Source organism: Rattus rattus, chromosome 4 (genome assembly GCF_011064425.1).
Source record: "Rattus rattus isolate New Zealand chromosome 4, Rrattus_CSIRO_v1, whole genome shotgun sequence".
Lineage (NCBI taxonomy): Eukaryota > Metazoa > Chordata > Mammalia > Rodentia > Muridae > Rattus > Rattus rattus.
The window spans coordinates 47,139,525-47,163,412 of record NC_046157.1 but is presented as its reverse complement, the minus strand read 5'-3'; the positions used below and the strand labels follow the sequence as shown (position 1 = coordinate 47,163,412).

At 45.0% G+C, this 23,888-nt stretch overlaps 1 protein-coding gene across 1 annotated transcript in view; it reads left to right on the top strand.

Moving 5' to 3' along the window:
- Bace2 (beta-secretase 2) overlaps nucleotides 1–23,888 on the top strand; it is an 82,060-nt gene that overhangs the window by 55,123 nt on the left and 3,049 nt on the right. The window contains exons 4-8 of the mRNA XM_032900357.1: nucleotides 2,294–2,422; nucleotides 3,608–3,742; nucleotides 4,823–4,924; nucleotides 10,538–10,687; nucleotides 13,941–14,109. Of these exons, the coding sequence (XP_032756248.1) occupies nucleotides 2,294–2,422; nucleotides 3,608–3,742; nucleotides 4,823–4,924; nucleotides 10,538–10,687; nucleotides 13,941–14,109 (685 nt within the window). The remainder of the gene's footprint in view (nucleotides 1–2,293; nucleotides 2,423–3,607; nucleotides 3,743–4,822; nucleotides 4,925–10,537; nucleotides 10,688–13,940; nucleotides 14,110–23,888) is intronic.

The window sequence follows — 23,888 nt, the reverse complement described above, 5'->3', positions numbered from 1 at the left end:
AAGGAGTCTCCTGCCCTGGCCCTGCCACTGGGCACCACTCCTTGGTTCAGCCCTACACCTTGAGCCCTAGCTCAGTTCAGGAAAGAATGTAGCCACATGAGCAGTGGACCTGTCTGGCCCAGGACAATCCACCCTAAATAAGACGTGTTCAGCTCCAGTCTATTAACAGTGGGGTGTTGTGGGCAGGTCCTTGGCTTCTCCTGGAGAAGGAACAAGGGTAACCAAGTGCCTGTCAGATCTCAGGCCGGGGACATCACAAGGTAGCCATTCACTCAGCTCATGTTCATGTGAGGCAGACCCCGTGAGGCCCTTGTGTCCCATTTACACATCAGAGCTTTAGCATCAGTTGAAACATGAGCCCCAGGCCACTCTCACCCTACTGCAGAACCAGGACTGGTTCAAGAGCCCCTTTGTACTTGGCACTGTGGGTCGACTTCCTAGATACGAAGACTGGTATGAATCCTGCTCAGAGTGTGACTTTGGGCAAATCATATCCTTCAGTGGTTGGAGATGAAGGATGAGATGCTTTAAATGCTAATTATTCTAAAGAATAATCCCAAATTAAACTTAATTAATAGTATGTAAGGGCTTCATGAGAACAGAACTTTGGGATTTCTCGGGTGGCATCGAGACTCTCCACAGGACCTTTTAATCATTTCACCCACAAAATCCCAAGATTACTGGCAGCTAGCTTCTGAACTGCATCTTAAGGACCAGCTGAATGGCCTAGGTCAGGTATCTTATCTCTGAAATGGTGTGGCTGGCCAAGGACTGGGTAATAGTCCTAATGTGGGTGCTCTTGGTGGGTCCCAGGTAGTTCTCCAAAGCCTATGCATCACAACCACCAGGGGCATCTTAAGCTACAGATGCCAGGGTCCTCTTCATACCTTCTTGGATCTGGGTCCTTTGGGGTTGGTTCTGAGCAACTCTAGATTTCTTTAGTCCTCAATTGTTTCTAAGGCCCAGGCCTAAAGGGAAAATGGTTCAAAAATTAACACTATATCTGAGCTCTGCATGTATCAGGTTCTTCAGACAAAAAGAACTTGAGCTTCTTAAACCCCAGAACAGACAGGCAACTGTGATCACATTTGCTAGAGAGGGGAACAAAGTCAGGACCAGTTCCAGGATTGGGCAGACATGAAACAAACATGCATCCTCTGCTGCTAATGGAAAGAGGACCGAGATGAGGCCCCAACAAACCCCACTACCCAACAGTGGACTTTGTCTTTCAGTCCACCAAGATACACAGCCTCTCTGCAGAGATCACATGGGGATATGATGCTAAATCCGTGGTAGCATTATGGGAGCAGAGGAATGAGCAGGTGGTCAGAGAGAATTGCATTGAGCAAGTGAGGAGGGTCCTATCTCATTCATAATGGAGCTTCAAATTCTCATAGCTAGTGAGCAACGATTCCTTCAGAGTGGCCATGGGCAGGCTTTCATCCCCCACAACTGAGCATTTCATCTGCCTGAAAAAACCGACTATCCTTTCAGGGCATGGTGGTGCACACCTGTAACTCCAGATATTCTCAAGGTCAATACAAGAGAACTTCCAGGGCAACCTACGCAACATAGTGAAACTCTGTCTTGGATGAAAGAAAAAAAATATGGCACCTCAGAAAATTAGCCAGCCCTGGCATCTTCCATCTGTACTTCATGGCAACTGCAGCGCTAGTCTATCCTAGCCTAGAGCTGTTTACAGAGAACCCCTTGACCTTGGACACTCTTGTAAAATAGAGATGTCCTCCAAACATGTAGCTCTGTGCAGGAGAGGTGCTGGACAAAGAGGGTCTGCAATTCTGCAGTAGGGAATGTCCTGGCTGTTGGAGCTCATCTGTGATTGCTGGAGTATCAGAGGCTGGGATATGGATGCATTTTCCTTGAAGGAAATGCACATAACCTTTGTTATGTGTATGCTGGGTGGCTGTGGTCGAGAGGGGTAGGTAGGAGTTCTAGAGTAACTCTTTTCTCTTACTCTAAGTATCTGAGCCTGGGTCAGTAGCCCACTACCACAGGTTCACATAGCTCCTCTCCTGAAATCGTGACAAACAGCTTGAAGCATCCTAATAGCTCCTGGAGACTTTTGTGACAGAACCTCAAATGTCAGACAGGAGGAAGCAAGATGGCAAGCCTGAGTGATCACAGCTGGTTTCAAGCATGTGTATTAATTAACCATGAAGATTCTTTAAGTAGAAAGACCAAGAATCCCAAAGGAGAGTGATGCTGGCTGCACCAGGCCACCCTTGTCTTCACAGTGGTTGAAGCAGTAACCGTCTTTCCCACTTTTCTGCAGCCATCAAGCTCTCTGGAGACTTTTTTTGATTCCCTGGTGGCCCAAGCAAAAATTCCGGACATTTTCTCCATGCAGATGTGCGGGGCTGGATTGCCAGTAGCTGGATCTGGTACCAACGGAGGTAGTCTTGTGGGTATCTTTCAGTCTTAAAGGGATGAAAAATCACCAATTGTTGGGGTTTTTGTTTTATTAGAAACAAATGAGAACAGTTAGACACATAGTCTAATGTAGGTCTTGTTCAGGTACAACACAGGGAATGCTTAACTGCTACTAAATATTAGGAGCCATAACTTCATTAAGGACAATTCAACGGACTTGTCTTACAACCTTTAAAAGATGGCTAATGATCTTGCCATCTGGAAATGTGACTCCCATTGTTTAGCCAAATCTCACCCCACCTGTTTTATTGTTCCATGAGAGTGTACAGAGCAGCTGGCTTTTCATGGGAAGATTTGCCAGCAAGTAAGGGACAAGGGGGAGGTACAGCAGGTAGTTCTCCTCTAGGAAAGGCATACATACTTACGATTTCATATACTTGATCAGAGACAAGACCACCATGTCTCTCCCTTCTTCCCTCACCCTTCACTCCTTCTCTTTGTTCCACCACTACATAGGCACATACCACCCAATAACAATTTTAGAATGAAATTGAATGGAGCAATTTACCTCACAGGGGTAATGCAGGCCAAGCTTTCCAGCACGGGAAGTCAAGGTGCAGAAGAAGGCACCTCTTTGAGAGGTGTGTCTAGTCCCTGTTCTCCCTGCAGCAGGATCAGCACTAGTCATTGTCTTTAACTAATAGTCCACGTGCCCCAAGCATCTTTGTTGTCTCCTTCTGAAGAGACAGGATGGCCTAGGATAGTGGGGTGCCATTATTTTTGCAAAACAATATCTTGATTAGGAAATCATATGGTCTGTTTCCCTCATCTCCAACTTTCGAGGCAGTAAATCAATGCCAGTCAGCATGGTTTACTATTTTACTATATTTGTTTGAGGGAATTCTCAGCATCATAAAGCTGGAGCTGTATTCCTGGAATACCAGTGGAGCATCTTTGTCAGACTATGACAAAGTATTGTGGGACATGAACATGTGTACACACACACACACACACACACACACACACACACACACACACACACACCACCTTCCATAAATGGATAGTTTTTAAGCATCAATATTTGCTGTAGAACATCAGAATGAAGTAAAGGTACTTTTTTGGGTGATGTGTTATCCTGAGTAAATTTTTCTCTGTGGAAGCTATTGATGTAGTCACATAGGTTTTACATCTAACATTTGTAACTGTTTTTCCCCAGGTCCTGGGTGGGATTGAACCAAGTTTGTATAAAGGAGATATCTGGTATACCCCAATTAAAGAGGAATGGTACTATCAAATAGAGATCTTGAAATTGGAAATTGGAGGCCAGAGCCTCAACCTGGACTGCAGAGAGGTGAGTATTTTCCATTCCTGTTAGATTCTGCCTATAGGTGCTGGAGAAGCTTTGGTATTTAACCAGTACCTGGGTATGAACTCAAAATGTATGTCACATTACAGGGTAACTCAGAAGATCATTACAGGAAGACATAGATCCTTTATCTATGACGAGTTCAAATCAGTAAGTTACACACATGTACAAAAGGGCACACACACACACACACACACACACACACACACACACACACACTCCAGCCTTCTCCCAACCTCCTGGAAAAATTAGTATAAGATGGTGAGTGTGAATAACAGTGTCCAACTTCATTTTCATCTTCTTGGCCAGATGGTCCCTCAACTCTATTAAAAAAGAACTTTTATCTAGATAGAAAATGGAAAGTAACTGGCATCAGCTTTATCCTCCTTAACTCTGAGACACACACACACACACACACACACACACACACACACAGCTCTAACAAGAAGAAGACTCCTAAAGATGCATAAGTTTGACTCTGTCACTAGGCAGGTCTACACACAGTTATTACATTGCTATCAAGTGCTAGAGAGTTGGGTCCAAAGTTCACAAATCTATATTGTCAGAGGCCCTTAGTTACCACTGAAGACTCCAGACTTGGATCAAATGAAATGGAGTATAAATCGTGTATTATATGTGTGTCATTATTAAATATCCTTCCCAAAGGCAAATTGGAGGTGTCGATTAAGAGTTGTCCTTTCCTTTCTATTGATAATATAAAAGTAAATTTTGAACAGTTTGTTGAAGTTGCTTTTAAAAGGGTCACTTTAATTTCTAAAGTTCAGTGTCCCTCTGTCCAACAAGAGAGGAAAGCAACTTGGGCAGGTCCAAGAGGACAAAAAGCTCTGTCTGAGAGCCATGGGTTATGGTTATGGCTGTCCCTCTGTTATGCCTCAGATTCCTTATCTATGAAGTATCTGTGTCTTACATGGACATCTCCTGATGCCTGAGCTCTAGAGTATAATAAATGGCTTAGTCACCACTGAGCTGCATGATAGAAATGAGGTTACAGTATGTGGATAAGGCCCAGCACTGCTCAGTGTCTTTCCCCCTTCTCTGTTTCAGTATAACGCAGACAAGGCCATTGTGGACAGCGGCACCACACTCCTGCGCCTGCCCCAGAAGGTGTTTGATGCAGTGGTGGAAGCCGTGGCACGCACTTCTCTGGTGAGTCCCAAGATACTTGTGGATTTTCAAGGATGGAGCTGTGTGTTGTAAGTCTCTGAACTACTACTCAGTGTTCCGAAGATCCTAAAGAGCAGGTTGTTTGGTAGACTGTTGCTTGTGAAGCTCACTTAATCAAGTTACCTTTGGATGGGAATCTCTGTGCAATATCTCCATGTCGACCTCAGAGGGTTTGGTTCCCAGCATGCAATACTTCCAGTATTTTAACTAATAGTTGAGTTGGCACAAGATTTTTTTTTTATCTGAAGTAAAAAATCATCTTCGGAATGGTTACATCGTATGCTGCTTAATGACAGTCAGTTGGTCTGAGGGCAGCATTGCCAAGTGATGCTGTTGTTATGCAGGCATCATGAGGTGTACTTACACAAACCTGGGCGATATGGGCCAATCGTTAGATACAAAGGTAGACAAGATGGCTCGCTGGGGAAAGGTGCTTGCCATCCAAGTCTGACATCCTGAGTTGGATTCCTATGTAAAGGTGGAAAGAGGGAACCAACCTCTCCACATGGTTTGTATACCACATGTGTGGCCCCTCTGTATGTGTTTACACATGAGTGTTCCACAATAACAATAATTAATAAAGTCTTAAAAATAAATGAAACATAAGAAACATAATGAGTACACAACATATGGCTTTGCAGTAAACTCTATAAGAAGTACACAGAATAGCCATGAAAGGTGTGTAAATCAATGCCTAAACCAGTTACATAGTGTCTGCTGTTACCCGCTTTTACACAGCTGTCAGCCCGGTAGGCATGCCCACGCCAGCACCTCCACAGACCTGTAAGTGAAGCATTGGGCTATGATGTCTCGAGACAATAGGAATGACCCCCTCCATTACAATCTTGGAACCCCCACGGCTTCCTCCATACTGCCAATGGTAGAAAAACGTATCTAGCACGTAACTGTGTGCTAAAGTAACAGGGAAGCACAATTGCATTTGTGTCCTTTAAAAGGAAGCAAGCCCCAAATCTGTTTCCTCATTGTTCTTCATTTAACCCAGAATGGCATCCAAACATCTCATAGAAAACAAACTAGTTGGCCAAAGTAACACTTGTTTGATGGTTGTGTCCTGAAATACAAATATATCTTGCTGAGGGCAGTGTGTTAGTCAGGGTTAACTAAAGAAGCAGACAAATAGAATTAATATATATATGATTTATTAGGTGGATCACAATAAACAAACATTGGCTGACAGTTGACAGCCAAGACTAGCCATCAAAAACATCATAGCTTTTGAGGCTTGCCTACTGTTTCTCCCAACATCATCCCAACATTCCAGGGAGTGTAGAAGCATCTGACCAGCACAGAGGATAAAGCACCTACTGTGCAAGCAGGAGAACTAGAATTCAGAGCTCTAGATGCCATGTCAAAGCAGTCATGGGCATGGTGATTTCCTGCAATTCTGCACTGGGGAGGCAGAGACAGATTCCTCTGAGCCGGCTGGCTAACTAGACAAACTGAAACTGATATTTCAGGTGCAGCAAGAGGCCTTCTTCAGTAGACTGAAGGGCTATCGAGGGAGGCACTCACATCGACTATAGGCCTCCACAGGTCTTAGGTTTTCTGTAGCCGTGATAAAACAGCATGGCTAAAAGAAACTCGGAGGACAGGTTTATTTCAACATGCTGTCCCGCTGCCCTAGCCCCGCCCCCACCTCCCGCAGCAGCTACCCAGCTACCCCGCTGCCCCGCTGTCTGGCTGTCCCGCTGCCCCGCTGTCTGCTGCTGTTCCTCTTACTCTGCCACGTCACCAGTGCTGCCCTCTTCTGTCGTTTCTTGGCATGAACCTCAGCAGCCTGCTTGCACAGCTCAAGGGGTGCTTGGACCAATCACAGCTTTTGTTTGACCACTAACAGACATTTGTTCTGAACCAATCGCAGCCATTTGTTTGGACCAATCATTGCCTTGCCTCCACACAATACCTTTTCTAGACTACCAGGGGAACTGTTCCTTGCCTGGCCGAGGTAGACATGGTTTCAGGATCTTCTAGAGTTCACCCAGGCTTACCACAACAAAAAGTCTGCCAGTAACTGTTTCAAACTTCCCTGGCTTAGGCTGTGGGAAATGTGGCTGATAATGGTCCAGCTGGCTGCTAGGCTGATAATTCTTTTTGCAGAACAGCAAGGAGGAGTCAATCAGCTGCTAACTAGGAAGTCAAATTGCTCTGCCCCAACATTTTTGCTTATTACAGGAAAATGAACGTCACAGGTGTACTTAAAAGTACAAACAACATTGACAGATTTTGTAACTGATAATTTAACGATATTAACACTTCCCTGTGCCCAGAGAGAGGTGGGTCCCCCTTGTCTTTCTCGTGTCTACTCAGGGTCCTCACTAGAGGACCAAACATGAGCATTTTGTGCCCAGAGCCTGCAGATGATACTGACAAGGGGCTGGAGGGAGACCAAGTTGGCCAAATCCCAGCCACTAACAGAAAAGCAGATAACCGTAGATGTGTCAGATTCCAGCAAAAAGCCCCAGAGGAACCTCTGTTAGCCTGTCCCTAAATTGCAGAACCCTGGATCTCTATGGGAAGAGTGTGTGCACAGGGGTTGGTTTCTAATGTCAGGCAGTGGTCCAGAGCAGCCATGCCAAAAGCAGAACAAATCCCTATCTTTGCCAACAGCTGCTACACCCCCCAAAAATGCTAAGTCAGTCTTTTCATGTTGTAAAGTTAGAATGCTTGCTAAAAATCAGACCCTACTTAAAATAAGGAGCATATGCCCAGTGCTTAAATAGAAGTGTGTCCTCTGCAGGAGTAGTGTGAGCGCCTTCAGGTTTTACCTTCCAAGCTTTAAAGGATCCACAAGACTCACAAGGACCAGGGTAGAGCATCAGGTGTGTAATAGCCAGTGAGCTACAACCAGCCTTCGCATGCAGCCCGGCAGGTACGTGGAGAGGTGAGCGGCTCATACCCTGAGTTCATCTCAGCATCTCATGACTTAAGCAAACCACGAGACAGAGGCCAGGAGCTTACAACATTTGTTTGCTGTGTCTAAAATTATCCCATGATTTCACTTAGCACCTGCATCGGGGAGGAAAGGCAGGAGATCGTCAGCCTTGGGTGGGGCGTGTTCTAGTAGTGTGTGTCCTTTGCCTTACAGTGGAGGGCCTCTGGGCATTGGTCCCCTTTACTACAAGACTCAAGGGAAGCCCATCCTCTTGGCCTGGGTCTCTCCCTACTTAAGCAAAAGGCTATATCTAGACTAGAAGAAACTATAATGTCTGGCTCTTGACCCCCAGTGTGTGTTATTCAGGCAGAATGTAGAAAAAATGGTTTCTACATCTGTGTATAAAAGAAGCCCCACGCTCCAATCATGCCAGTTATGGCGTCTCAGCCCAGCACCTCCTTGGCTGTAGAATCCATCATCAAAATGGCACCTACACAAAGTGTCTTCCAACTTTAAAACTGACCCGAGTTTGGAATGCAACAGCCCTTGGGGAGACTTTCAGGGACCTCCAGATCTGACCTGTACCATCTAGACACGTGCCTGACCTCTCTGGGACTCACTCTTTATTAATATGGAAGCTGGCTGTGCATTTCACTGGAACACTGGGCATTCCTCGGAGGCCCAGGCACTCTTAGCTCTGTGAGATCCAGCAAGATGATGAGTCCTCCATCCTGACTAGCTCATCAGAGAAAGGGTCCTATGGTCCAGTCGGTGATCCATCACTTCTGTAAAAGACAAAGTGTATTAGCACCAGCAATAGAAATAGACGAGTCTACCCTGGCTGTGTGGGAGGATTACCAGGTGGCTTTGTGCCTCAGAGGGTGGGTGATGGCACCTAGCATGTGCCATTGTTGTACACAGCACCCACCCAGTGTTCAGGATGTAGGTGTCACCTGTTTCTTAGGACTGGCTCCTGGCCCTGGCTTCTCCCAATCTCAGGAATAGCCTGTCATCCCCCACCGCCATCTGCTAGTGACTCTGGGGTACATAGCTATCCCCACCACTCCCTAGAGCTCAGAGAACTCAGGGTGTACATGAGCTGTACGAATTCCCACTTAATCACATCTGAGGTACTGCTGAGTACAGACCTGGGTAAGTGGAATGCAGGCTTTGTTGCTTCACAACAGTCCCTTCTTCCCCCTCAGCCTCCTTCACCTCTCTTTCTGTCCCTGGCTCCCAATGGGCAGGTTCCTGTCAACACTTTGCTGTAGCTCTGCCTCTTTCACTCCCAGCCCTGAGCTCTTGTCAGGGAAGCTCCACTGGTGACACTCCAACCCTCGTGCCCCATGTCTCTGTCAGACACATTCCTTCCACCAATATATGACTCAGGCACAGGCCAGGACCTGAGGCTAAGGTGGAACAAGAGCTTGTTAATTCCCCTGTGGGTGGGAGTGGGTGAGTGGCACCACTTTTCCAGACCCTGATGGGTGGCACAGGTGGCTGCCTTTTGATTCTGGATGTCACTTTCCCCCCCACAGGTTCCTCAGTGCTATCTTTGTATAGAGTTTGGGGGCACACATATTGAGTCCTACACAGGCAGAGGTGAGAGACACTCCTCTGAGAAGTTCTAGGTTCAAAAACAAGGTCATTCATTACCAGGAAGCAAGATTTGTCACCATGAGCTGGCTCAGGGAAAGGCCAAGTAGGAGACAACTGGGGCAGTGTGCTTTTGTTAATCCAGGAGTCAGGGAGGCTTTCTGGATGAGGTGAGGTCTGGTCTGAGGTCTTAAGGAGGGATGTTTAAGAACAGTGCACTAGGAAGCACCTAGTAGAAATGAACCCCTGGAGTCCACAGGCAGACAGTATACCAGAATGCCTTGAAGGCCACTGTGATTGGGTAGTTTTAACTGTCATATTGATGACATTAACCAGACATGGGGGGCAAATGCGGTTGAAGAATTGTCTAGATCATGTTGACCTGTGGGCATGTCTGTGAAGGTAGTCTAGATTGTTCATTGAAATAGAATACCCCGCCCACTGTAGGTGAAACTATTCCCTAGCCTGGGCTTCCCAAATTGTGTAAGAGATGAGAAAACTGGGTAAGGGCAGTCAGACAGCACAAGTTAGCTTCTCTCTGCTCTCAACTATGAGTATAACATGACCATCCATGTCGCCCTCCACTGTCACATGTTGGCTGTAACGAACTGTCTCCTGAACTGTAAGAGGAATGATTAATTCTCTGTTCCCTGAGTGGCTTTTCATCAGGGTAGTTTATCACAGCAACAGAAATGAAACTATATTAAATGCCTTTAGAGGTTTTTTTTGTTTAAAAGGCTTGTTGCTGTGTGGCCTGGGGTGAGCTGTCACACCTCTATAAGCTTTAGTTCCCTCCCTGGTAATGTGAGAGGGTAGCGTGCATGGTAACACACACAGGTCTGTGCGTTAGAAGGCTAAAGTAGTCATTCGCAAAGCATTTATCACAGCTAATCCCAGGAAGTGATCTGGGTGCCTTTGCAGCTTTAATAATTATTATTGTGTCATCACCATCTCTCTTCCAGAAGACTGATGTCCCTGTCACTCTGTCCAAATGAGATGTTGTTTATCCCTGTGGGCGTCTAGTGCTCGGGACCAGGGAAGCAGAGAGCTGTTTCCTGTTATGCACCAGGCTGGTGCCTGCTTCTCACAGGATCTGTTTTGTCTAGATTCCAGAGTTTTCTGATGGCTTCTGGACCGGGGCCCAGCTGGCATGCTGGACAAATTCTGAAACTCCATGGGCGTATTTCCCTAAGATTTCTATCTACCTGAGGGATGAGAACGCCAGTCGCTCCTTCCGAATCACCATTCTGCCGCAGGTACAGACCTGGTTTGTGTTCTTCACGTGTAACTCACACAATCAAGTCTCACTCACGACTAGGCACCTGTGGCCACCACCTTGTTGCCCGTGCTTGATACCGCAGGTCTGCTGGTCTCTGTCAGTCTGCCTTATCTAGTAGGCAGTGAGGGAGCCTGTCTTAGCTTGAGCCTGGGATGTTATGGTCTCACCTCACATGTTGTCATATCAATCCCATCCGTCTTTCCATCATCAAATGCCATGGGTGATAGTGGAGCTCTCAGAATGCTGATGTCTATGTCCAGTGAGCTCAGTAACCTGGGAGGAGTTAAGGAGTCAGCAGATAGTGAGAATCTGATCACCTGTTGAAGTTCAAGAAAGTGGCCCTGAATAGCTTGAGCCATCATTATTTATACAGAAATTTAGAGTATGCATTCAAACATATCCAGTTTCAGATTTTCCTTTAATTCTTATCCAAGAATCTCAACAAGTACTTATTAAAATTCATTTCGAGTTCCCTTGTTTCCTTGTAGTCAGTGATTAACCTTTGCCCATATCTAAGCAGTGTAGTGTTACCATCCAAATGATTAGGTCATAGCTAAATACACCTGAATATTGTGAGTCAAATGATTTAAGTATTGTATTGCAAGACAAATGATTCTATCTAGCCAGGCATATTCAGTTTGAATTGTATGCAGGTGGGCAGCAGACATGGCATTTCAAGGTAAAAGACAATAGAATCAAAGCATAAACTTTCAACAGCAATATAACCTTTGTATTTTATCACCGTCTGATTCAATAAGCTCACGCTGTTTTAAAATGTCTTCATGTCATTACCTGTGTTAGTTTTATAGTCTGATTCTTCTCTATACAACTTTTCCATAAAGAGCAGAAATTAACATTTTTTCCATCAACCCATACCATTTCCTTCTTTTAAGTAAGCTCTTACCTAAAGCAAAGGCGAATCTATCCAACTTATATTTCTTTTAAGAGCGTAACAAATTTTACTTACTAACTTATCCTAAGGATGAACTAACTTGTCCTGAGAATGAACTCTTTACTGTTGACCCTAAGGCCCTATCTCTTTGGGCCCTCTCTTCCCTTAGTATGTTTTGAGGCTTCCCTCACTACAATGTATTGGCAAGTTTAGGTCCTCAGAAGAAGAAGTTATCATTTCCAAGCCCTTTCCTTTTCCCTCATATATTCCTATCAGTTTTGAGATCATCCAATAAGGAATCTTTTTAAAGATCTTGATCAATCATATTCTTACTTAACCTTTTACGTAAGCAGGAATCGTGATGCCAACTCCCAAGGATAGTTGTTCCAACTATCATTCCTACTCCTCCTTGCTAAGTAGGAGAGAAGCTCAAAGGCCCTTGCTTCGAGGTCATTCCCAGAACATTCATGCACCTTTCCCAGGAAAGGCAACATGGCTCCTGCCATGAGAGGAAATCTCTCCAGGCAGCTCTGGTATCTTAGCCCTTTTCCCTCCCTGATGTCACCCAAAGGAACCTGGAGTGGACATAGATTCCAGGGCTGGGGACACACTCCCTCCTGTCAGTGTGAGATGCCACACGGCCTCAAGCCATAACCACAGGAAAAGGTAAAGAACTTGAGGCCACCTGTGACGTCTACCACAGCTCTATTTCTACTCTGTCTTTGTATCGATAAAGTTGGCCTGTCAGAAGTAAGCGCCTCATACTTCCTGTAACAGCAGGAACTCTTGTTTCCCAAGTGGCTCAGTAAAGCAAGTTGTGTCTTCCTGAGCCATATCTCCTACTCCACTCTCCAATCCTCCTTCCCTGAGCCCTAGCTTTGTGAGGGAGCAAGATGGACCACCAGACTGGGAAAGGCCTGGGTGAGCTGCTTCTGATCTCACAAGGGGGGCACGGTGGAAACATTTCTCTGCTGCACGCCTCTGCCTAACCTTCTCCCTCCCTAAAATCTAGGGAGGTCAGATTCAGGGTTCCTGTCACCAGAATCTTAGGACAGGACTTGAGACATGTGCACACACACACACACACACACACACACACACTTACACACTCACATTTATTATTGATGTTTTATTATCATTATTTATTATTATTATTATTATTAAAAAGAGCCTCTAGCCAAACAGAAAATTCTGGGTTTCTTTATACACCCTTAAAAATGTGCTTACTCTCAGTCTGAACACTGCCAGCTGTCCGTTTATGCTACTTCTGAGAGTCACTAATATTGTGTTCTTATAGATTATAAAATATATGATCTGGAATTATTTATTTTAGGCAGAGTCTCACCACACAGCCCTGGTTGACCTGGACTAGAACTCACTGTGCAGGCCAGACTAGCCTTAAACTGAAGTTTGCCTGCTTTTGTCTCCCAAGTCTATTATCTTGAGTTCTTCATGCACACAAAAGGACCAACTAAGAGATGCAAACATGGGCTGGAGATGGCTCAGTGGTTAAGAGCACTGACTGCTTTTCCAGAGGTCCTGAGTTCAAATCCCAGCAACCACATGGTGGCTCACAATCATCTGTAATGTGATCTGATGCCCTCTTCTGGTGTGCCTGATGATAGCTACAGTGTACTTATATATAATAAATAAATAAATCTTCAAAAAAAAAAGAGAGATGCAAACACACTCTGGGTCCCATCTGGCCACTTATCCATGTCTGTCAGTTGCTTCATATTTGATGCATAATCTTTTGTTTCTGTGTAGCTTGTTCATTCAGAGGTGATAAGAGGTGCCTTGTACATGTACTTGGGAATCCTCTATGAAAAAAACCATATCCTCCACCTTTGCCTAATATAAGTGGATCCTCTCTTGATGTTGTGTGCCCCATTGAACACTGGCCAACCTTCACCTCATACATTCATGTAACACACATTTGCCAAGCCCCTACTCCAGGCTAAGGTCCCTAGACTACAAGGAAGAGGTGAGTAACTCCTCACTTTGAGGCAGTGCTGACTGACTGATAGTCTAATCGTGCAAGATGTCTACTGAAGAGCCAGTGACCTGGAATAAAGCACTGTACTCATGTGCATAAACCCGCACTCCAAAACATGCACAGCACATATATACGTAATTAAAAATTTAAAAAGCTTTGAAAAGTAAAGTTTATTGAGACAATTTTGATCTCATGTCCCAGATGCCTGGAATGGTGCCATTGTCTCCCTTGATCTTTGGGGACCAGGGGAGGGCCTCTGGGCACAGTGGGACCTCCCGTTTTCTGCTCTTGTATAATCTGTGCTTTGTCCTGTGTCTTTACCCTTGTTTCTTCAACGAACAGCTCTACATTCAGCCCATGATGGGAGCTGGTTTCAATTATGAGTGCTACCGTTTTGGTATCTCCTCTTCCACAAATGCGCTGGTGATTGGCGCCACCGTGATGGAGGGATTCTACGTGGTCTTTGACAGAGCTCAGAGGAGGGTGGGCTTTGCAGTGAGTCCCTGTGCAGGTAAGTGTGGCTTGCATGGCATAGGAACACCCTAGAAAGGCGGCCTTGGTAAATGTGCCCACCTGGAACTCTCAGTGTCTCGCTGGGTACTATTGAACCACTTGACATGTGCTCATTTACAGTAACCAGATGAACGATAACCACCGAAATGACTCGTGGGCTTATCGAAAGATGAAATGGAAATGATCCACATAAGTGTATATGAGAGAGAGAGAGAGAGAGAGAGAGAGAGAGAGAGAGAGAGAGAGAGAGAGTAGAATACTGGGTTACTGGGTGTTGAACCCAGAGGTGTGCACATATTAAGGTAATATCTACCACTGAACTATACCCTCAACCTTTTACTTCTCAACTTTCTTAATTTCAAAACTGCATCTCTGAAGGGGCTCAGGAATGCTTTGAACTTGGGATCCTTCTACCTCAGCCTCCCATGGAGCAGAGATCTGGACCACCAGGCTCAGCACATAAAGCCTGTCTTCTATTTCAGTCACACAGCAGGCTGTGGGAAAGTGCTAGTTATTGTAGTTGCACTGAAAATCACTTCTTGCCACGCAGGAAATGAAAGTGCCCAAGAGTCCCGCTGCTGAATTAGAGTTTGATTTCATCCTGAGGGTTTTGGGAATGGAACTCAGAGGCTCAGGCAGGCGAAGCACACGTCCATCATTAAACTGTGTTCCCAGGTCATGAATTATGATGTTCCGGTTGTTGATGCAAAGTTAATAAAGGAAGGAATTCATGGGAATCTGAAATAAGAAGTAGTAAGAAGTAGAGACCTGTGGGTGCTGTGTTTTAGAGTCCTAGAATAAGGCAAAGGGATAATTCTCTCATAGAGCATGTTGGGTGGAGTAGTGTGAGCAGTCACCTCAGAGATGCTCTGCCGAGTCCGGCTGAGGCCTGGGTGGGACTCCACAAGGAAGTTCCTCGCCTGCCAGCATCCTCCAGATTGGCACCCGCTCCAGGTGGGGTTCACGTAATACCCGTTGCCATCAAAGACTAGGTGAGCAGTCCAAGTTGCCCAGAAGGAGGCAACTGAAGACTCAGGCATGTGATTAAGTTACTGGACAGAGAAGAAGGAGCGCCTGTCTCAGAGGAGGTGGTCAAGAAAACTGCATGGTTTCAAACTAACCTTTTAAGGGACTAAGAAAACTGTTTGCAGACTGAATGTAGTGGGTCATGCTTATAATCCCCATGCCAGGAGGCAGAAGTCTTGCCTTGAGTGAATTTGCTTAAGAACCTGCCTCAGAAAGTCAAAGGGGGTTGAATGCGATATGTGGGTAAAGAGCCTTCCTAGGATGCAGGACGCCCTGGCTCAAGCCCTACCACAACGACAGCATAAAATCAGATGTGATGACATGCGTTTATAATCTCAGCTCTCGGGAGATGAAGGTAGGAGGGTCAGAAGTTTAAGATTATTTTGGCTTTCTTTCCTGCTGTTGTAATACAATAGCCCAACAAAAGCAACTTAAGGAGACAGAGTTTATTTGACTCTCTATTCCGGGTTATAGTCCACCATGGAGGGGGAAGTCAAGGCAGCAAGAGCTTGAAGCAGCTAGTCCCATCCCATCCACAGCCCTGAGTGGAGAACAGTGAATTAATGCACACACGATACTGCACAGCACATTTTCTCCACTCTCAGGTTGAGAATCCCCTTTCTAAGGAACGGCGAAACCCACCATGGGCAGGTTTTCTCACTGCGATTGATGCTATCAAGACAATCTCCCACAGACTTGCCCCCAAGCCAGGCTGATCTAGGCAATCCCTCACTGAGACGCTCTCCTAAAGTTGCGGTAGGTTGTATCAAGTTGACAGTTAATACCAACCAGCACAAAGCAATCAAAGGTTTAAGGACAGCTGCTGTTCATATCAGAGAACCAGCATCTCTGAAGGTGTGGTAGCCATCTGGAGAATGAATGTAAGGACCGTGTTAAGGAAAAAACTACGGGCTGGAGAGATGGCCCAGTGGTTAAGAGCACTGACTGCTCTTCCAGAGGTCCTGAGTTCAAATCCCAGCAACCACATGGTGGCTCACAACCATCTGTAATGAGATCTGATGCCCTCTTCTGGTGTGTCTGAAGACAGCTACAGTGTACTCATATATAATAGATAAATCTTAAAAAAAAAACATTACATGTGGTCTATAAGGATATTCAGTCACCCAGACATATGATATGTCACCCAGACATACATGATGTGGTGGTGATGTGTGTGTGTGTGTGTGTGTGATGACTGTGAGACTGTGTGTGTGTGTGTGTGTGTGTGTGTGTGTGTGTGCATGAGATTGAGAGAGAGAGAGAGAGAGAGAGAGAGAGAGAGAGAGAGAGAGAGAGAGGGAATGATCGATCCTGTATACAGGTGCATGTGTGAGTTTGACATTACACTCGTACATGTGTGAACATGCATGTGGAGGCCAGAGAACATCCTAGCTGTCACCCCTCCGGATGCCATCTACCTTGCTTTTTGTAACAGGGCCTCTTGATGACCAGGCACTCACCACTTTACCCACGCTGCCTGACCACAAATCCTTGCATCTTCTTGTCCCTGCCCCTCAGTTCTAGGATTACAAGTGTCTGTCACCATGTCCAGCTTCTTCACATGGGCTTTGAGACATCAGACTTGGGCCGCCATGCATATATGATGAATACCTTACTAGCTTGAGCTGCTCCCCCATTCCTCATGTATTTACTGTATAATTTATACTGTTATGATGCCACTGAGATCTTTCCCCATCTCGTGACAGTGTGGCCTAAGACATCACAGCATTCTCAACTCTGAATATTACACTTCCTTTAAGGCAATCTTAAGAACTAAACCATTTTCCCCACCATCCTAGTTTCCATATTAAATGTTATTAAGCCAGGGGCTACCCTTGCAGCAGCTGGCATTGTGTGCATATAACACCTGCCAGGCTGTGGTAATGGTATGCTATCTGAATAGACCACTGCTGGATGTGGCTTGGCATTGTTTCACAGAGAGGCAATGCAGCTGTACTGATTTCACTCTGAACTCTTTGATGTTGTGATGCAAGGTTTTTTTTTTTTTTTGTATATGACATTTAAAAATATTTTTAAGGCCTTGGCACTTACACACTTGATTGCACAGCTGTGAGAAGGTACCCTAGTATATGTTTCTTCTTCAGCACAAATTATTTGCTATCAGAGTCATTGCTTTCCTGGGGCTGCCGTTACAATAGACAAGCTCTGTAACGCTGTGAGAAATTGACTTATAGTTATTCTTAACAATATTTTAAATTCTAGAAAGCATTCATTCACTTCCCAGTACCCTCAGGGGATGGGTCCTAGGATGCCTCTCAAGTATCAATATCTATTGGTACTCGAGTCCTGTGTGCAAAATGGTGCTGTGTACACAGGTAACCCAGACTTGAACCCGTTTCTCTATCTCTAGCAACGTGATACAGTCCAAACACAATGTAAATGATTCCTGTTTTCCTTGCTCAGGGAACAACGAGGGCACAGCCAACTGCATCCAGCCCATCTTTTCAAGTATTTTCCATCTGAGGCTGCTTGAGTTCACGGACTCATCGACAGAAAGGGCTGACTGTGCATAAGGCATGCACACTTACAGAAAGTCCGATCTAATAGACTTTTAATCATATTTTCCTCAAAAGCTTGTGGTAAATGTAGCTAGTACCCCTCCCTCATCTGGCATGGATTCTTCTCACATTACTGCACATGTCTTATTTTGTCAGACAGGTGCAAGTGCTGTATTGCTGCCTAACAGCTTTCTCCTGAACTTGGCTACTCTTTACTGCGGTTCCTAGTGCAGTTTCTAAAGATCTGGTTATCACCTGGAGCCATCTGGCGTCAGCTGCCATCGCTGCCAAGCTCACGCATGTGGTTGTTGACAGGAGTCCTTTGTTGCCAGAAAGCATTGCCACAACCTGCCTGAGTGTCCTCAAAGTAGTACCTGGTCCCTCCCTGATTGACTGGTCCAATTTGGGGTGCCATGAAACCCTTAAGACATAATCCAAAGTCTTTCTTTACCCCAGACTTGATGGTAGTCCCTTTGTGTATGCCTTACTATGTTGGTTCTGCACTGTAGTAGAGGAGAGGGCTATGTGGTTAAATGTCAGGAAGTGGATCTCAAATGGAAACGCATCTTGAATTCTGTCTACCATAAAATTGGTTATGATTCATTTTCATTGTCAGTTTGGTACAGCCTACAGTCGCCAGGGAAGAGAGCATCCTCAAGATAGCCTCTGGGTCGGTCAGGTTGTCCTCTGCCATGTCTGTAAGAGATTGTCTTGATTACATTAATTCAGGTGGGAAGGCCAGCCCATTGTGGGTGGTACCATTCCCTTGGTTTCAGTCCTGGACTGTGTAAGTGTAGAAAAGGGGATTGTATACAAATAGACACATAGATCAATAGAATCCATTCTTTCTGTGGATTTGATATGACCAGGTGTTCCAAGTCTCTGCCACAATCTGAAATAAAGGGCTGTGACCCTAAATGGTGTCAGAATAAATCCTTCCTGGGCATGAAGACAATGAGCCCTTGTGTGAACCTCAGGTCAGGGAATGACTCTTCTATGCCCCATGCGTGTTTAAACCTGGGATGATATGAGCACACTGGTCCACACCCATAGTCTTTGCTCTTTGTAAAGCTGAGGCAAGGACATCCCTCCAGCCAGGAGTTTGGAGTTAGCCTCCATAACATTGCAAGACTATCTATTTAAAAAACAATACTGATAATATAGCTCAGTGATAGAACATGCACTTAGCAAATCTAAGGCACAGTCTTCGATCCCCAGGAACAAACTAACTACATAAATAGTAGGAGCTGCACTTTAGCCTCCGTCTGTGATAAATTCCCCACAGAGCCAACCAAATTGATGGGGGCAAAAGTTATGGGAGCTTCCAGTATTTCCCAGTGCTCACCCCCCTTTTTTGGCTTTATAATTTTGGGCAGCTCTTAGTTTATAGAGTTCACTGAGGATTGCAGTGGGGGAGCAGTGAGCAGAAGCCCTTCACCAGAATCCCTGAGGCTCCAAGACTGACTTTATAGACTTCCTGACTTGTTTTCAGCTGGAGTACAACAGGGTGGCCATGGCTCTGGGTCACTTGGGGAAAGTGCCTAGACAGTCTCCTTTTCTTTGTGTGTATATATAGACTGTAGGTTGTATGTGAGTGTGCACGTGTGCATACTAGTACATGTACACATGGGTTCTTGTGCTTATGGAGGTCAGAAGTCAACTTCAGGGTTCTTTTTGTCACTCTTCGTCTTGTTCTTTGAGACAGTGTCTTTCATTGGTCTGGAACTTACCAAGTAGGCTACACTGTCTGTTGGGCATGCCCCAGGGATCCACCCGTCTCTGTTTCCACCACACTGGGATTATAACAGCGTGCCACCACACTGGGCTTTGTTTGTTTGTTTGTTTGGTTTGTTGGTTTGTTGGTTGGTTGGTTGGTTGGTTGGTTGGTTCTAGGAATCAAATCCAGGTACTCAGGCTTACTCATCCTTTGTCATCTGAGCCTTTCCCCAGACAGCTTTTTTCTGCTGTCCATGCCAATTCACACACCCTAGAGAATCTGTGCAAATACGGAACTGTGCAAATTAGCTGGATACTGTGAGCAGTGTAGAAATGACCCTCCCAAGTCTGTGGCTTATCCCTATTCTAGGCCCTGGGGCCCCTTCATCTGGCTCCATGTTCCCTTGTACAAGTGTCTTCAGCTAAGCAGATAATAAAGATAGAGTTAAATTGACAGCTCGGCTGTCTTAATGCCTGCAGGGCTTCTGAAATACCATCAGTCTCTTTTTATAGATGGAGACATTTAGCACCCAAGAGCTATATAGATTTCAGCTCATACAACTTGAAACACATTGTGGATTATGGCAGCCATTCCGTGGAGTTTTTCTTGCTGCAGGTTGAAAGTGGATCATCTGGTACAGCTCATGTTTAAAAATAGGGCTGGTGGTGTGAAGACGAGCCTCGGAGGGAGATACGCCTGTACTTATCTGCTTAGAATATTGTCAAAGACACCAAAAGCTGAGAACCACTGGCTCCACGTTGTACAAATGAAAACCCTATGAATAGCCTGTGCCTACTGCAGAGAATACAGGCTTGAGAAGGCTCATCCAGCAAAGTGCTTGCCACACAGGCATGAGGACCTGAGTTCAGTCCTTAGCACCCATGTCCAAAGCAGATATAGTGGTGCGCACCCAATCTGATTGTAATGCCAGATTAGGGGTGGGAGGGTGGATAGGAAGATTCCTGCAGGAGGGAGGGAGGAGAGAGAAGAGAGGGGAGGGGCTGGCTGTGTATCTGCAACCCTTCTAACTGCAGAGTAATATTCCTGAAGCAGCCATTTGCAGGAGATGTCTTGATCACAGATCTTCAGTTTAGTAAGGCCCTTTGTTTCGTTTTATGCCTCGTGTAGGGAGGGGATCTGACTAGCATCCTTAGTAAAATGATATATCTCCCAAGGCATTCGTGATTAACCAGGTCATGGTCTTCTGGGGACAACAGAAAAAAAAATACACAATTAAAATGTTAACCTCAGACATTGATAAAAGAATTAAAGTAACAACATAGTAACAGCTGACTGTCACGCGTAGCACAGTACACACTTAACATCTGCTAACTCACCTATTCTTCCAACATTGTCACTTATAGGGGCAGTTACACTCCCGTTTTACAGATGAGGAAAGTGAGAGTCAAAGCACAGAGCAGACAGGGCAGTTAAGTTCAATGAGGTAGTCCCTGACAAGGAGCAAACATCTGAAGACAGAGTCCACTTGCAAATTCACTCCCCTCCCCACAGCGAACAATGACCTCTCATATATAGACCCATCATAGCAAAGTCAAGTCAACTTCATAGCACAGTTAATGTATATAATAAATGCACAGACACCTAGTGAGGGGCTGCTCCTGAAAATAGCAACCAGACATAGCTCTTATTGTTGCTGTTTTTGAGAAGGGTCTGAGGCTAGCTTCAACCTCCCCATGTGGCCAAGGATGACCTACAGCTTCTTATCTTCCTGCTTCCCCTAGTGCTGGAGTTACAGATGTAACTACCACAGCAGCTTGGGCAGTGCTTGGCATGGAGCCTCAGGCTTCCTGCATGCTAGGCAGGCTCTATACCAAACAAGTCACATCTCCAGTCCTCAGCCTCCGTTTGAAATCCAGTTTCCTCCATTGCTCTTGTGAGCGCGTGGTTGTTTCTAACTAATGCATTATGTCTGACAAGCTGAGATTGGTACTTTTCCCAAAATTTCTTAAAAAGGAGCAGGGTGAATGAAAAAGTTAGGAGGAGGAAGACATGATGAGTCCTAAAGTTGGAGAAGATTTTAGATATAAAGGAGAAAGCAGTCAGAGATAAGAATCCAAGCTGAACATGGCTGGCAGACTAAATGGGAAGGGAAAGCAATAGAGGAGCCACTGACCAAGAGAGGTGGCCCAGACAAAGCCAAAATGCTGAGTTATATAGGGATCAGGCTAGGGGAGGAGAAACCATCAGGAGGGAGAGGTTTAGGGTGGTGGCACAGGGAGGAGTTCTGGGAGGAGTCACAGATACTGAGGGATGTTGGGAGAGCCGGCCAGCATCTACTTTAGTATGTTAATAGCTACCTCAGTCACACAGGTTTCTAAGACCTAGCACATAAGGTCATCTTCTGACTTCAAAGTAACAGTATGTTCAGTGAAGAAAATGTGATTTTATTGAGAGTTTGGTTTTGTTGTTGTTTTGGGGGTGCTTGGGGCTTTTGGGGTTGTTGTTGTTGTTTATAATACACACACACACACACACACACACACACACACACACACATATATATATATATATATATATATATATATATATATATATATATATGTATGTATATATGAAAAATACAGACAAATACAGGCATTCAACTTGAAGAAGATTTCTGGGGTTGGTTCCCTGACCTGCTGGCATGGCTGTTTCTTAAGCACTCCATGTGATGTCCTTTCTAGAATTGTTACTAGCGTGTATTAATTAATTGTTCATATTAGTAAGCCAATATGATATTCTTACATCCCTATGCATTGTACATGAATCAAACCCTACACTAATTATTCCACTGTACCTGACCATGCCCTTCTCAGTTCTTTATAGGGGATAGGAGTGTCTTTGTGATTTTGTGAGTGAGTGAGTGTGTGTGTGTGTGTGTGTGTGTGTGTACATGCACACGTCTCTGCAATCTATGAATTTATATATGGCTCACAATAAGTTCTGAAAATTTTTAGTTACTGTTTCTTCTCCTTGGTCTCCTACCCTTCTCTTTCCTTTGGCCCTTTAACATGAATAAGAAGTGTGTGATAATCCATATACACTGAGGTTCTCTGTTTGGTTCTCAGTGTTCTCTGTGTGTGTCAGTTCACATTGTTCTATTATGACATCTTTAATTTGGTTGGTCCTTTTAGAAGATTTATTTTTATTTTTTTATATAGGGGTGTTTTTATCTGCATATATGTATGAGCACAGGAGTGTACTGCCCACAGAGGCCAAAAGAGGGTGTTGGTTCCCCTGGAACTAAAGTTACAGATGGTTTTGAGGTACTACGTGGACACTGATTATTGAACCAAGGTTATCTTCAAGAATAACCAGTAGTCTTAACCACTGAGCCGTCTCTTCTGCCCCTGATGCTCTTTGTTTACAGTGCATGTACCATTAATAACACCAGTGTGGTTTTCATGTTATGTATTATACCAGGAAGATTGATTTAGGTCTTCTAACATCTTCTGTATCTCTATTGTGTTAAATATTCCTCTGACTTCCTCATTAAAATATGGTGTTAATCAAGCCCATAGTGTCCTGTGTGCAACTGAACTCATCTTTGGCATTTCTGGCTAAAATTCTTGCCTGTGTCCTGCTTTCCCTTCTTCTCTATGTGAACTATAAATTGTGTATTCTATCTCCTTGCTGTAGTCTGCGCTATAGACTGAATGCTTATCATCCTCTGTCTTAGTTAGGGTTTCATTGCTGTGAAAAGATACGATGACCAAGGGAACTCTTATAAGGACAGCATTTAGTTGGGACTGGCTCACAGGTTCAGAGATTCAGTCCATTATTATCAAGGAGGGAGCATGCCTGAGTCCAGGCAGGCATGGTGCAGGAGGATCTGAGAGTTCTAGACCTTCACCTGAAGGCCACTAGGAGAAGTCTGATTTCCAGGCAGCTAGGATGAGGGTCTTAAAACCCACACTCCCAGTGATACACTTCCTGCCACAAGTCCATAGCAACTCCAACAAGTCCACACCTCCAAATAGTGCCACTCCCTGGGCCAAGCTTATTCAAACCACCACACTTCCAGGATTTCTCTATGGGAGCCTAATATCCAACACAAGACATTGCCCAGCCTCTGGGATTGAGCTTCTGATACGAGCAAGTATCCTTCAGAACCCAAGGAATGAGATCCAGGAAACTTGAGGCACCAAAATCCAAGGATGCTCAGGGTTACCCAAGCCTCTTCTATAAGACAGCCAGCTGTCCACACTGACTCTAAGTAATGTCCATCATCCTTAGATGATGTCAAGACTAACAGTATCAGTTCCATTCTGAGATAGCCCAGTATCTCCACAGAATCTAAGCATCACCTCTAGATGACATCACACCCACCTCAGTGTCAGGTCCCTTCTGTGAGATGTCATGGTATCTCCACAGAATCTGAACATTATCTCTAGATGACATCTAGATGACATTACTTAGTGTCAGGTCCATGTAACACCTGCACTCGATCATCTCTAGATGACGTCATACTTCTCAGTGTCACACTGTGTTGTTTAGGAAATATTGACAAGAGAA